General features: G+C 48.4%; 1 protein-coding gene across 1 annotated transcript; it reads right to left on the bottom strand.

Annotated features, from left to right (window-relative positions):
• Positions 1-365: 365 nt before the first annotated feature.
• On the bottom strand, positions 366-13900 carry TMEM269 (transmembrane protein 269). The gene is made up of 6 exons (XM_030913102.1): positions 13873-13900; positions 9315-9453; positions 5697-5794; positions 4852-4995; positions 3995-4195; positions 366-493 (listed from the first exon to the last, which is right to left on the bottom strand). The coding sequence occupies exons 1-6, from the start codon at positions 13898-13900 to the stop codon at positions 366-368; spliced, it is 738 nt and encodes a 245-aa protein (XP_030768962.1).
• Between the last annotated feature and the right edge of the window lie 327 nt (positions 13901-14227).

Raw genomic sequence — 14227 nt, 5'->3', positions numbered from 1 at the left:
ACCAGTTCTGAAGGCTGTCACTCCTTTCCAAGGGGTAGACCTTAGTAACACAGTCACCCAGTTGGTAACGGAGCTGCAACTCAAACCCAGCCCACATTGAGCTTGAGGCAGGGGGATATTCTGTTCTACACGACATAAACAAGTATTGTCCCCAAGGGAGTCAGAACCCTGAATAAACAGAAAGAAGGGAAGGTCACTGACCCTACTTTGGGTTTCTCACTTCACGGCAAGAGACATACCATATATCTAGTATAGGACAACACAGGTACATGCAAAGCTTTAGTGCAGCTACACAAGGCTTGACCCGATATGCTGACACAAACCCCACAGGGGCCGGCAGGAGCTGGTAGAGCCGCTTAGCTTCCTCAGTGCTGTGGCGAAAGACAGGCTGCCTTGCCCCAAAGAGCATCTGGAAAGAAGATGTATGAGAGCGACCACATCAGGCAGTAAAAAGCAGACAGAGACAATGGGGAGAAAAACAGCATGATGACACCTGGAAGAAGAAAAAGTGCAGGCACTCAATTTCTAGAAAGCTCTGTCTTCTATGCTTTCTACCCCCTGCTCTCCCCTCCCCACCCTCCCATTCTTTATTTTTCACACAGTGCTTAAGAAAGAAACAAAAAGAGACAGGAGCCCTGTCTTCAAGTTCAGTTTAATAGAGATAGGTAAGTAACTAGAGAAGTATAGCCCAATGCAGTCTCAGGTTCCATTGTGTCAAATTCACATCAGAAGTTCCAGCCAAGAATAAATCTGAACTGCCTTTGTTAGGGAAAACAAAACAAAACAAGACAAAAACCGAAAAACTCTTGTCAGGAAAAAAAAAAAATCTTCCTCATTGTTTTAAATTTAACATGTGATAATGACCAATGCAGTATGGTATGTATGCAGAAAAGAGTTTACATGCAGGCCTGAGACTGCTATCTTCAGAAAGGCCTTCTTGCAAGGCTGGCCCTTGGCTGATAGCTGGAAGCTTGAATAGTAAACAGTTCCTTAGACCAACATAAAACTTTCCCCAACTGATAAGAGTGTCTCGCTGTTCCTGGACTGTCCGTATAAGCACAGTGGTAATACCTGCTTTCCTTCTGGGAGTCTGGAATTTTGGTATGTGGTAGGCACAGGGTGCTGACGTGACCATCCCCCAGTAAAAACTTGGGCACTGAGTCTCTGATCAGTTTCCCTGGTAGACAACACTTCATTGTATTATCCACAATTCAGTGCTGAGGAATTAAGTACATCTCGTGTGACTCTACTGGGAGAGGACTCTCTGAAGCTTGCACCTGGTTTCCCCTGAACTTTGTCCCATGCACCTTTTCCCTTTGCTGATTTTGCTTTGTATCCTTTTGCTGAAATCAATCTTAGCCACGAGTACAACAACAAGCTGAGTCCTGTGAGTCTTCTCAGAGGTGGTCTTGGGGACTCCCAACACAATTTACATCTCAGATTCGCCACCAAAAGACAGAAGAGCACTCACATTTGTGGAATATCTATTTTGCACTAGACATTCTGCTAGATATGTACATTTTTTTTCATTTATACTTCACAATAATCCCGTGGTTTAGAACTAAGTCTGTTTTTCATAAGAAGAAACAGAAGTAACCCATGCAAGGTCCTGATTCAAACCCACTTCTGCTTGACTCTTAAAAACTAGACACACTGCCTCAGGGAGCTCAAAAAGAGGACAAAGAGAGTATGAGCCAATGGTATTTCCATGGGAATGATCACCACGTGTCCTGTAAGAGAAATCAGAACATATGATCTGATAGAAGACCGCTTCTAGGAGTAAGAAGCAGTTAAGGATATGCATGGGCATTTTGGAATACTGCATTTCAAGCATAGTCATTGATCTGTTGAGGCAAAAAGACAATAGTGAAAACCAGAGTTGTCTTGGAAAGTATGTGGCCAGCGTGTTGGCTCATGCCTGTAATCTCAGCACTTTGGGAGGCCAAGGCAGGAGGATTCCTTGAGTCCAGGAATTTGAGATCAGCCTGGACAAAACAGTGAGACACTGTCTCTACCGTATATATATGATACTGGGGTACTCTCTGTGAAAAAAAAAAAAAAAAATTATATATCATAACGTCTCAGAGTGCTGGTCACAGGCCAGTTCTCAGACGTATGAAGCTCTGTGGGGTAGAAGGGACCTCAGTCTAAAAAGGCGACTGGCTGCACTCCAAATAAAAGGAATGTCCACGGAAGCCATTTTGAAATCTACCCAGTAGGGCTCTGGTATTAACTGTTGTCAAAATCTGTAAGGTGCAGTTTCCTCCTTTACTCACACAGCAGGACAATCTGAGGAAGGCTGAGGCCAAGTATGTGGTTTATTTTGAGACGAGGGGGATCAGTAGTATCCATAGGAGTGAAGAACACTAAGAAACACTACTGTTATGAGATAGGAGAAGGGGAGGTGGAGGAGAAGAACGAGGCTAGAAATGGACACATCTGTACCAAAGGATTTATATTTATTATCTCATTTAATCTCAGTAATCCTGCAAAGTAGGGATTAGTGGCTTCGTTTTACAGATGAAGAAAATTGAGCTCAAAACAGTGAGGTATTAGCCCAAGTTCATACAACTAATATGTGCTAGAGTTAGAGCTTGGGCTCAGGTCTTCCTGAGAAGCTTCCAAACCCAGAAGCTTCTCACCACCGTTCTGCCTCTGCCACCTAAGGCGTAGGAGGAGCCAGCTCCTGGAACTTGGATAGAGCTGTTGGTGCTAATGTTACAAAAGGTAGAAACCTTAAGAGAAAGATCAGGATGAAACCGAAGACCCTATAAACTATAGTGGACTCACACGGGAATAATGGAAGAAACTCTGTATCCCCACAGATGTTTGTCTTGTTTACAGGAGCACATTTTAAGAGAAGAAAAGCTGATATTCCTTGAAGGAAGCCCTAAATCAGGGGAAGCTCTAGGGAGACTTCTGCAAGGCACCAGTGTGACCAGGAACTCAGGACCTGGAACCCAGTGCTCAGTTACTTCAACCCCAACCCTAAGAGTCATCCATGTCTCCTCCTCCCTCCTCAATGTCAATTCTATTTCCAACATTTATCTCAAATCCATTGACTTCTCTTTATCTCCACTGCCACCATCACCTCTCATCTGAACAAAAAGTTTGTTTTCCTACTTACATTCTCAGGCCTACAATCTATTCTCCACATTGCAGTCAAAGTGATCATTGAAAACTGCTGCTCCAGCCATACCGGTTCCCTGCATAAATCCCTTTAGAAGCTCCTCATTTGCCTTTGGTCTCAAATCCCAAATCCTGCCAGGTCTGCTCACCTCATGGCCTCAGTCTTTGTCACTGGCTGTCTCAGCAAGTTTCAGCCACATTGCTCCACTAATGTGTCCAGCCCCTGTGGCCTCAAAGCCATCACAACTGTTCCTCTTCCTGAACCTCCTGAACCTCCCCATCCCCACCTGTCCACTCCTCTTGTAGGTCTCACTTAAATGACACCTGCTTAAGGATCCTTTCCTTCCCTTCAGATCATCCCAGCCTGAAGTAGGTCACCTTCTGACACTCTCTCAGAGCACCATGCACTTGCATAATACATACAGTAAAACTCTATGTTTCTAGTTATTTCTGCCATTATTTGTTTGGTATCTGTCTCCTCTGTGATCAGGCTCTAGATTCAGAGGCAGGGACTGTTTGCCTAGTTTACCAAGTTGATTTCCAGTACCTGGCACACGGGGGGTGCTTCCTAAATTTCTTTTGAACTCATTAACATTTAGCAAATAGATACTGAACACCTCCCATGTGACTGACACACTTCTAGGCACTGGGGATTATATTAATAGCATGAATAAAAGAGAGTCCCCTATTGGGGGGTAGGTTTAGTATTTATAGACAATAAGAAAACTAGTAAATATGTCAGATGATCACCAGTTCTATGGGGAAAAATAAAGCAGAACAAGGGAGATAGAAAAATGCTGGGGTGAGGTACAGTGGCAATAAGCAACAGTGATAACAAATGGGCCATAGTGACATTTTCACTCACCTCCCATATAAACCAATTTTTTCCAGTTCTCAGACTCCAGGATTTTGTCATATGGATAGTAGCTCTGGTCCATCATGAAGAGAATCATGAGTGAGGCCATGCAGCAGAGGATGAACCTGTTGCCTTTGGTCAGAAGGGAGGTGGAAGCCAAGATGCAGGAAGCATAGGGGCAGGGTAGACCCTTGTATGTGGAGGGGACTCCTGCCGGGAAGAACGCTGGAGATTAGCTGCTTCCCTCTGCTCTAAAGATACCAAAATGAAGCAGGCCCCTCTCTCTTTGGGTATTCCCCTACCCGGGATACAATATTCCCTTAAACCCAAAGGCAGTGGCAGGCTGAAAATCATTTATTCACAAAGACGATGCATGGGTTTTACATTGGGTTTCCAAAGGAAAGCAGACAGCCAGTAGGATCAGGGTGTGCCCTGGCTCCTAGGAAGTCTCTGCTTTGAGACCTGCTAGTCTAAGTCCTGTGCTGTATCTGCTCTCCCTCACTTTGTGACCTTAGGCAAGACAATTTATCTCACTGGAGCATGGTTTCTCCATCTGTTTTGAGGAACTAGAATACAACCTCCAGTTCTAGTCCAAGAATCAGTGTGCTCCATCCAAATGTCACAGGTCATGCATTGAGAAAGAGGTACAGCTGCTCCAAGAAACAAAAGCCCTTGCCTCCCAGCCCAGGGCTCTGCCCGTGCAGCCTGCAGCCTTCAATGAGCATGAAGCATGGGGCATGCAAGGAGGAAGGAAGAGGAGCTCCAAAAAAGGAGTCAGTAACTGCACCCCAGGCTTCTGGCATCCGACAGCTCCCCGTTGTGTGCTCCCCTGCCCTCTTTTCTAAGGCAACCTTGGTTCCACTCACCAGGTGAATAAAAGCACAAGTGGAAAGAAGCAGCTGACACATAGATGATGGCCAGGATCCCACTCAGAAGTCCATCCACGCCTAGGAGCAGAGCGGAGGCCAGGCCGAAGGTGGTGAAGACGGCAAAGTCATTCAGCTCGGCTCCTGCCCCAGAGGGCCCAAAGTTAGAAGAACTTATACTCCCACGTCTTGCACCTTAGCCCCCCTCTAGTAGGGGAGCTGGGGTAGTGACAAGAGGGGTCCTGAGGTCCCAGAAAGCAACAGCTGCTCCCCTGGGGCAGTCTGTAGATCAAAGACTAGGATCTCCTCCTGGCTCTGCCTTGCGCTGGCCAGTGGCCCTGGGCAAGTATTTCCCTCTCAGATCTTAGTTTTCCCATCCCTTAACATGCAAGGGTTAGACTACAATCAGATACAAACTGATAAGCTGTGGGACTTTTTTCAAGCTAAATCTTACATGGAAGCATTTTACTGTATTTTAAACCAGCTGCTCTGCTGGTTTAATTTTCATCTCCTCTCTGCCAACCTCCTCTCACCTCACCCCTACCCACTTCCACTCCAATACCTGGATGGGTCCAGAACAGGGAAGCAGGGCAGATGAGAAAACTGAAAGCCAGGACAGGACTGCCCAAAGGTCAATAAGTGAGCCAGCAGAGGAGGCGGAGCTGTACCGCGGGGCTCTCGAACTCCTGCTCCAGGGCTGCTGCTGCTGCTCTCGGGGAGGGGGGGAGTGTGAACAGGGGTGGATGCCTGATGAAAGCCTGCGGGATGTTAGAGGATGGACGAAGGGGTGACCCCAGATGGATGCTACTGGGGACAAGGATTAGGGGCCTGGGGCCTGAACTCACCCCATTTGGAGCAGATGTTGATGTGGCTGGTCATTGCCCTGACTGCCATGTCCAACAGGAAGCTGACCAGGAGCATCCAGGAGGCATAGTGACGTTTCCTAAAGTGCAGGCCAGCAAGACCAAATGGGGAAGCACTTTCGCAGTCTCCACTGGAGACTCTCCCCCACCCCCATTAGTATATTAGTGTACACTAATATACTTCCTACATATCTCCCACACTTGCACACATACACACATCCCTTCATGTCCCCCACACTCACATCCTTTCTGATATATGCTGCTTTTCACACCACACATGCACACACACGCCTACATCCCTCACAAACTCAATCTACAGTCTTAAAGGGGTGCCCCAAACCCCCTAGAACATCACTAAGATCCCTTCCAACTCTAACTTCCAGGCATTTTTGATGGCACAGGGGACCTAGGTTCTAGCCCAGCCTCTGCTACCATCTCTCTATGAATTATTAGCTAAATCACTACCCCATCTCTAGGCTTGTTCCCCCATCTGTAAAATGAGGAGTGTGTGCTAAATGATTTAATAGATACAAACCTATTCAGATGACCTGTTTCTCCTTGTGTGAGTTTTGGTAACTTATGTCTTTTTTTTTTTTTTTTTTTTTTGAGACACAGTCTCGCTCTGTTGCCCAGGCTAGAGTGCAGTGGTGTGATCTTGGCTCACTGCAAGCTCTGCGTCCAGTGTTTACGCCATTCTCCTGCCTCAGCCTCCCAAGTAGCTGGGACTACAGGTGCCCGCCACCACACCCGGCTAATTTTTTGTATTTTTAGTAGAGACGGGGTTTCGCCGTGTTAGCCAGGATGGTCTTGATCTCCTGACCTCGTGATCCACCCACCTCGGTCTCCTAAAGTGCTGCGATTACAGGCGTGAGCCACCGCGCCCAGCAACTTATGTCTTTTAAGGGATTGATTATTTTCAGCTACAATATCAGATTTGTGGGCAGAGGCTTGTTCATAGCATTCCTTTATTATACTTTTAATGCCTGTGGAATCAGTAGTAATGACCCTTGTTTTATTTCTGATATTGGTAATTTCTGTCTTTTCATTTTTTAAACTTGGTTAGCTTAGCTAGATGTTTATCGATTTTATTGATCTCAAAGAAACAGCTTTTGGTTTCATTGATTTTTCTCTATTAACTTCTTGTTTTCAGTTTCTTTGATTGCCACTCTAATTTTTATTTTATTTTTTAAGATGGAGTCCCTCTGCTGTCCAGGCTGGAATGCAGTGGTGCGATCTCCGCTCACTGCAACCTCTGCCTCCCAGGTTTGAGCGATTCTCCTGCCAGCCTCCCAAGTAGCTGGGATTACAGGTATGTGCCACCACACCCGGCTAATTTTTATATTTTTAGTAGAGATGGTGTTTCACCATGTTGGTCAGGCTGGTCTTGAACTCCTGACCTCAAGTGATCCACCTGCTTCAGCTTCCCAAAGTGCTGGAACTACAGGCATGAGCCACTGCACCCGGCCTAATTTTTACTTTTTACTTGTTATGCTTACTTTGGATTTAGTTTGCTTTTCTTTTTCTAGTTTCCTAAGGTTAAAGCTTAAATTATGGATTTTAAATCTTTCTTTTTTTGAATATATGCATTCAATGAAATAAATTTCCCTCAAAGCAAAGCACTGCTTTCCCTGCATCCTATAAGTTTTGATAAATCATGTTGTCATTTTTTTAGTTCAAAACATTTTTAATGTTTCGTGAGACGTCTTCTTTTATCCATGTGTCATTTAGAAGTGTGTTGTTTAATCTCCATATATTTCAGGATTTTTCAGCTATCTTTGTTATTGACTTCTTTTTTTTTTTTTTTTTTTTTGGAGACGGAGTCTTGCTCTGTCACCCAGGCTGGAGTACAGTGGCCGGATCTCAGCTCACTGCAAGCTCCGCCTCCCAGGGTTTATGCCATTCTCCTGCCTCAGCCTCCGGAGTAGCTGGGACTACAGGCGCCTGCCACCTCGTCCGGCTAGTTTTTTGTATTTTTTAGTAGAGACAGGGTTTCACCATGTTAGCCAGGATGGTCTCGATCTCCTGACCTCGTGATCCGCCCATCTCAGCCTCCCAAAGTGCTGGGATTACAGGCTTGAGCCACCGCGCCTGGCCTCTGTTATTGACTTCTAGTTCATTTCCATGTGGTCTGAGAGTATGCTTCTTTTAAATTTGTTAAGGTATGTTTTATGGCCCAGAATGTGATCTGTCCAAGTGAGCTGGAGAAGAATGTGTACTCTGCATGGTTGGATGAAGTACTCTATAGATGTCCATTTTATCCAGGTGATGATCAATGGTGTTGCTGACTTCAAGTATGTCTTTGCTGATTTTCTGCCTGCTGGATCTGTCAGTTTCTGATAGAGGGGTGTGGAAATCTCCAACCTTGATAGTGGACTCATCAATTTGTCCTTGCAGTTCTATTAGTTTTTGTCTCATGTATTTTGATGCTTTAAATTATTTCCATGAGCTCTTTCAGACCCCATATTCTTAATTCTGTGCCTCCATCCAGCACCTGTCCCCAGGTCCCTCTAAAAGCTGCCACCACAGCTCCAAGCAAACCTGCCCTGAGAGGCCCACTCAAGTCTGCACCGATTGCAATGCTTAGGCAGCCCAGAAGAAGCAAAGGGCCTGACCTAGACCTCAGCTGTCTCCAAACAACCACAGCATTTCCTTTGTTTAGACCCAGTCTTACGTATCTAAAGGGGACTGAAGCTAAATAAAAATACTCAGGACACCATTATGGCAAAAAAACAACACTCCCAGATAATTAGGCTGAACTAAGAAGATAGAAGTTTTCTGGGCTGGGCACAGTGGCTCACGTTTGTAATCCCAGCACTTTGGGAGGCCTAGGCAGGTGGATCACTTGAGCCCAGGTGTTTGAGATCAGCCTGGGCAATATAGTGAGACCTCATCTCTAAAAAACAAAACAAAACAAAAAAAGTTTCTTTAAAAAAGAGATTTTCTGCTGTAGGTGTGCCCTACTTTATTATATTCGAAAAACCAAGACTTTAGAGAATCACAAAAATTCCCCCTGCAAGGGAGCTTAAACATCATCAGGTAAAGTCATCTTATTTTATGGATGAGAAACAAATCCAAAGAGAAGTCACTTGCTGATGGTTATAGACAATCGAGTAGATTAAGAAGACGTTACCTGCATCATAAAGGATTTATCTTTAAAGGACTGATATCCCAAAAACATTGAAATGGGATTCAACTTACAGAAACAGAATTTGCTTACAACGTTTTGGGGGAACATATGCATGTCTCGGACCTTCCAAAACAGTGCTAATTTCAAATATTCTGCCAGGTCGTATGATCTAAGAATTAGATATTATGAACTGTGGCCTACCCAAAGATTGTATAAATCTTTACAATTTATACAGGCCACCAGAAGAGAATCTCTTGACTTTCTCATAAAAACCATTCTAGACTGCCACAGCTGGAATGAACTGGTACAGTTGAGTCTGGGATCTCGGCCCTTTGACTCCTAAGCCACTGCACTTTCCCTGGGTACACTGTGGATTCCTGTGCCTCAGTGCCTGCTGTCTAGACTCTCCCTCTCCTTCCCTCATGCCATTGGCTCCAGCTCTTGGCTAAGAGCTTGCTGGGCCCCAGACCTACCTGCTGAAGCTGAAGATGATGGAGAAGAACCCCAGGACCATGTTGGCCAGAGATAAGGCATTGGTAACATCCTTCCAGGAAACCTCATTTATCTGGGAATGGCTCTGGTCATGGCTCAGGAAGAAACTGGTACCCTTACCTGGGGCCCAAGAGAGAGGGGCAAAGGGTTTCCAAGGTCAAGGAGTCCCAGAAGAGGCTCCCAGGGACCTGTTCCACTAGACCTCATCCCAAAATGGCACCCTCCCTACATTCGGTTTCACTGGCTGGACTAGACTAAGGGAGACAGGAGGTAGATGAAGGAGACTCAGGAGGTGAAGACAAAGGTGCTGAGGATCCAGCGTCTTGCAAAAGCTCAATAGCAGAGTGGGTGAACCAACACAAGCATAGTTTCCACTCCCTCTCTGGCCGCACCTTTGCCCTGCAGCGCAGACATCCCTCCAGTCCATATGCCGACCATCCTGGAGCCCCATGGCCCAGAATGCAGGGGATATGGGCCCTTCTCCCATCTGAGAGGTGGGCCCTTGTCACTGACCAAGGGTTGGCCTGAGAGAGGAGTAGTGCCAGGAAGTCCTGTTGTCCCACAGTCCAAGCTCACTCCTCCTGAAGCACAGGGCTGCAGCCGAGGTGCCTTAAGGTCCTGGTTCTGACAGGCCCCAATCAGAACAGCAGGCCTACTTCCCACAAGGGAAGAGACGACAGATTAAAAATAAATGTGTAGCCGGACACGGTGGCTCATGCCTGTAATCCCAGCACTTTGGGAGGCCAAGGCAGGTGGATCACCTGAGGCCAGAAATTCGAGACCAGCCTGGCCAACATGTTGAAACCCTGTCTCTACTAAATATACAAAAATTAGCTGGGTGTGGTGGTGCATGCCTGTAGTCCCAGCTACTCAGGAGGCTGAGGCAGGAGAATTGCTTGAACCTGGGAGGCAGAGGTTGCAGTGAGCCGAGATCATACCACTGCACTCCAGCCTGGGTGACCGAGTGAGACTCTGTCTTAAAAAAAAAAAAAGAATGTGTACAACACTGAATAGTTCACAAAGATCGTTTCACCATGTTCTCATTCCTGTGTCTGCTTCTCAGAGCCTGACAACCTCAGGAGATGGTGCTAGAATTCTCCCCTATTTTACGAATGAGGAAACTACGATTAAAAGAAAGGAAGATATTTGCTCAAAGTCACACAGTAAGTAGAACCAAATCCCATCTGATTCTAAATCTGGTGTTTCTTCTGCTGGGGGCGTAGATTTCAGTAGGAGGAGGTGTGTGGGACGTGGCAGTGAGGGAGCTCGATGGCCAGGCCTGCGAGACAGCGGCAGCCTCCCTGTGTGTGTGGGACTGTCCAGCCTAGGTCCCACAGCGCTCCCAGTCTCTCCCACAACAGGGAATTGGCTGGCCCTGCCCATCTTCACAGCCTGTCTTATCTCTGCTTTTACTCTAAGACCACATTTGTACACCTTACACATAATCTGCTTGTGCAACTGAGTCTCTTGGAGAAAGAGCCCCATTCCTCCTCAAAACTGAGAAGCCCCACTGGTTGGGGCAAATGTATCAGCCACAAATAGATCCTGCACTTGAGTAAAATAAACAAGCTTCAAGGTGTTCCCAGATCTGTCTTCTCATTTAATCCTCACCCATTTCAGAGGTGAGGATTAATCTCACCTCCAGCTCTGCCTACATCCAGCCCCTCTGTTCAGCCCGAGGCCCACCTGGTCTGGACAAGAGCTGAGACAAACCATGGTCCTGTCTCATTAACCTGCCACAAAGATGCCAGCGGCTGGGAGGGCTGACTTGGAGTTTGGGACTAGAGTTTATCAGGGCAGCACTGCTGGGCTCACTGCCTCAGTGGGCCAGCCTCACTCACCAAAGGGGATCAGTAGCTACATGGCCAGAGCCATTGGGATTCCTAAGACCTTCTTATGCCAGAGCCCCTCCAAACCTAAGACAGGAAGCAATGCAAGCCAGGGAAATCTGGGAGGGGAAGGGGACAGAGGACTTGCTGCATACTCCCTCCCCGTGAACCTGCTGTAGTGGTCTCTCCTGGGTCTCTGGGCTGACCCCAGCAAGATCAAACATCCCAGTATCTGCTGCTCAGAGTCAGTTAGCAGGTGCCTAGGGTCTGTCTACCAGCTGTCAAGCATTGCTGCTGCCTCTGTGCTACTTCACAGCTGGTTAATTTTTAATTAATGGTCAATTGTCTACTACATTATCTCTTTCGTTATCTCCTCCATTCACAAACCACTTTCACATTTAGGATTTCCACTGGCCCTGTGAGCACTGTCAGGCAAGGGTTCTTATCCCTACTTTCCAGGTAAAGCAAGGAAGACTCAGAGATAGGAATAACCTAGCTCAAGGTCACACCAGAAGTGGCAGAACAAAACTTACAATTTTGCCTTAAGTGGTCTTTCCCCTGTGCTCTGCTGTCTACCAACCAATAGGACTGAGCATTGTATTGGTTATATGCTCTGCCTGAGTTGGGTGCTGGTAGAAACCTTGGTCCCTGCCATCACAGAGTTTACAACCTATCCAAGGAAATGAGTCTTTTGCATACATGTGGAGACTTATTCATAGTGGTACCTTATCTTACAGATGGGGAAACTGAGGTTTCAGGAGAGTTAAGTGACTTGTCCAGTAAATGGTGGAGCCAGGATTTGATTTGGGTCTCCTCTTTCACAATTAAATGCTGTTTGCAGCAGAATGCACAGGTCCCAGGCGTGAAAGGATGTGGAACTGAGAATAAGGGCTATAGTAGACAACAGAAATAAGGAACCACCCGCCATTCATTCAGCAAATGTTTGGCCAGGGGTAAGATGTGGTGCCTGGTGCTTGGGACACAGAGAAGATTAAGACCAAGGGACACAGTTTAGCCGCAGTACCTAACCCTGCACAGAAAAGAGGCGACCAGGCTACTAAGGGAGCACTGTAAAGGGGCTCAGCCTGCCAGGAGGTGAGAAGGCTCCCAGGAGGGGTGAGGGCTGAGGCTTGGCATGGCACCAGACTGCAGGTGATCTGGTCACTCCCCAGCTTTTTGAATGCCCTCAGGATGGAGTCCAACTCCTGTGTTTGGTATGCCACCCCTACTCAGCTCTCCCAGCTTCCTCTCAGTCCTCCCCACCCTTCTCAGAACCTCTCTTTGGTCTTGGGTTGGGTAGTGCTCCTCTTTGGGAAGCCCCTCTGACATCCCCCACCCCTGCCTCCAGCATGTTAGGTGTCCCTCATCTGTATGCTTTCGTCTTCTTGTGCTTACCATGTGACACTTGGCACTCTGTTTTGGCAGAGTTTTGGCACCACCTACCCTGGGGTTCCTACAGGGGATGCAATTTGAGTGCTGGCCGAAGTCCCTGTGCCCAGTATGAGGCCTGACAATAGAAGTTGTTCTGTGTTTGTTAAATTAACATCACAGGTCACTCTGGTGCTTCCCCGAGGCCCTCTGGTTGCACCAAATTTATTGACCCCCCATCTAACCCTGCCCAATGTGGCCTCCAAGAAGCCTTCTCAGATGAACGCCCAACAGTCCAGCCCCTTCCACATACCCAGCAACTACCCAGTTCTTATGATCTTCTACTTACTCATTTTTTAAAATGCTGTTTATTTATTGCTGATGGCTGCTCTGTGTCAGGCCTCGTGTGTGGGGGGATGGGGAGAAGAACAAGAGCTAGGCCGCACCCTCCAGCAGCTCAGGCTGGTAGAGGAGGCAGCTGTGTGTAGGGACAAGTGTAATGTTGGACAAGGGGATGTGCCAGCTGTTGTGGAAAGACTAAGTCTGGGGTGGGGCAGAGGAAGGTTCCACTCCTGTGGTGACATTTTTCAGGGTCTCTAAGGATGAACAAAGAATTAGGAGGGGCATTCTTGGCCCAGGGAATGAGCCCCAGGTGCGGAAGCACGATGAGGAGGTGGGATCCCTGGATCCTGGAAGAGAGGGGTGACCAGAGGTGACACTGGCAGGTAGGCTGCAGGGGGTGGTCGTGCAGACGTGACCTTGAGTGGCAGCCCGTGGCGGGGACTGTGGTGTTCAGTAAGGGGGCAGAGTCTTGGTCAGACACGGGCAGGGAGCGCAGGGCGGCTCTGAGGGGACAAACTACAGAAAAGGAAACCGGCCAAGAGACGACGGGGGCGGGGGGACGAGGGGGGAAGGGCGGGGAAAGGGGAGCATGGACATGAGGAGGAGAAAAGCAGGGCTGTGACAGTGGTGCTGGAGAGGAGGGGAGAGTTGAGTATGGCTCTGAGGTTTCTGACTTGAGTGGCGGGGCGGCGCCTCCGCGGAGTGAAATCATCCAGGCGGAGCTCTCCAGCAGGTGACACGCGTGGCACAGACACGGCAACGCCGCTCATGTCAGTTCTAGACCCTCTCCCCTCCCAGCCCCCGCTCCTTTCCTGGAGGCTGGAAACCGTCCCCGGCCTCTGGGGAAGAGACGTGGTCCCCTGGCCCACTCTGGCTGTCCCAAGGCTGCCCAGGCCCGGCTCCAGCCGCTACGACACCGGGAAGATGGAGCCGGGCTGGTCGCCAACAGCACCCGGGGAGCGGCGCTTCATGTCCCTTCCACGCGGCCGCGGAGGCTCACCTGGGGGCTCACCCTGGGAACAAGGCATTCCTACTTGCGATGGTGGTCCGCCCTCCTGCCCGTTTCCTGTGCGGTGGAAAGGAGAGCCTCTCGCTCCCACCCTGGCTCTTAGCTCACAATCCCCAGAGCAGGGGAGGGGTTGCGGGTCTGTAGACAGGGAGAAGGGCCTCAGTTTCCAGGGGAGCCCAGGTCTTGTAGTAGGGGCGGCGGGGAATGGAGGAGTCCCGGGGGAGCGGACGTCTCCTCTACCTGGGTGAGGCTGGGAAGGCTTCATGGTGGAGACGGCGGCCCAGGCGCGTGGGCCTGGAGTGGGGCGGGAAGTGTGCTGGGGAGGCGAGGCTGTGTCGGGATGCTG

The sequence above is a fragment of the Rhinopithecus roxellana genome, chromosome 12 (assembly GCF_007565055.1).
Source record: "Rhinopithecus roxellana isolate Shanxi Qingling chromosome 12, ASM756505v1, whole genome shotgun sequence".
Lineage (NCBI taxonomy): Eukaryota > Metazoa > Chordata > Mammalia > Primates > Cercopithecidae > Rhinopithecus > Rhinopithecus roxellana.
The sequence above is the reverse complement of the archived record's forward strand: the minus strand, read 5'-3'. Positions and strand labels throughout refer to the sequence as shown.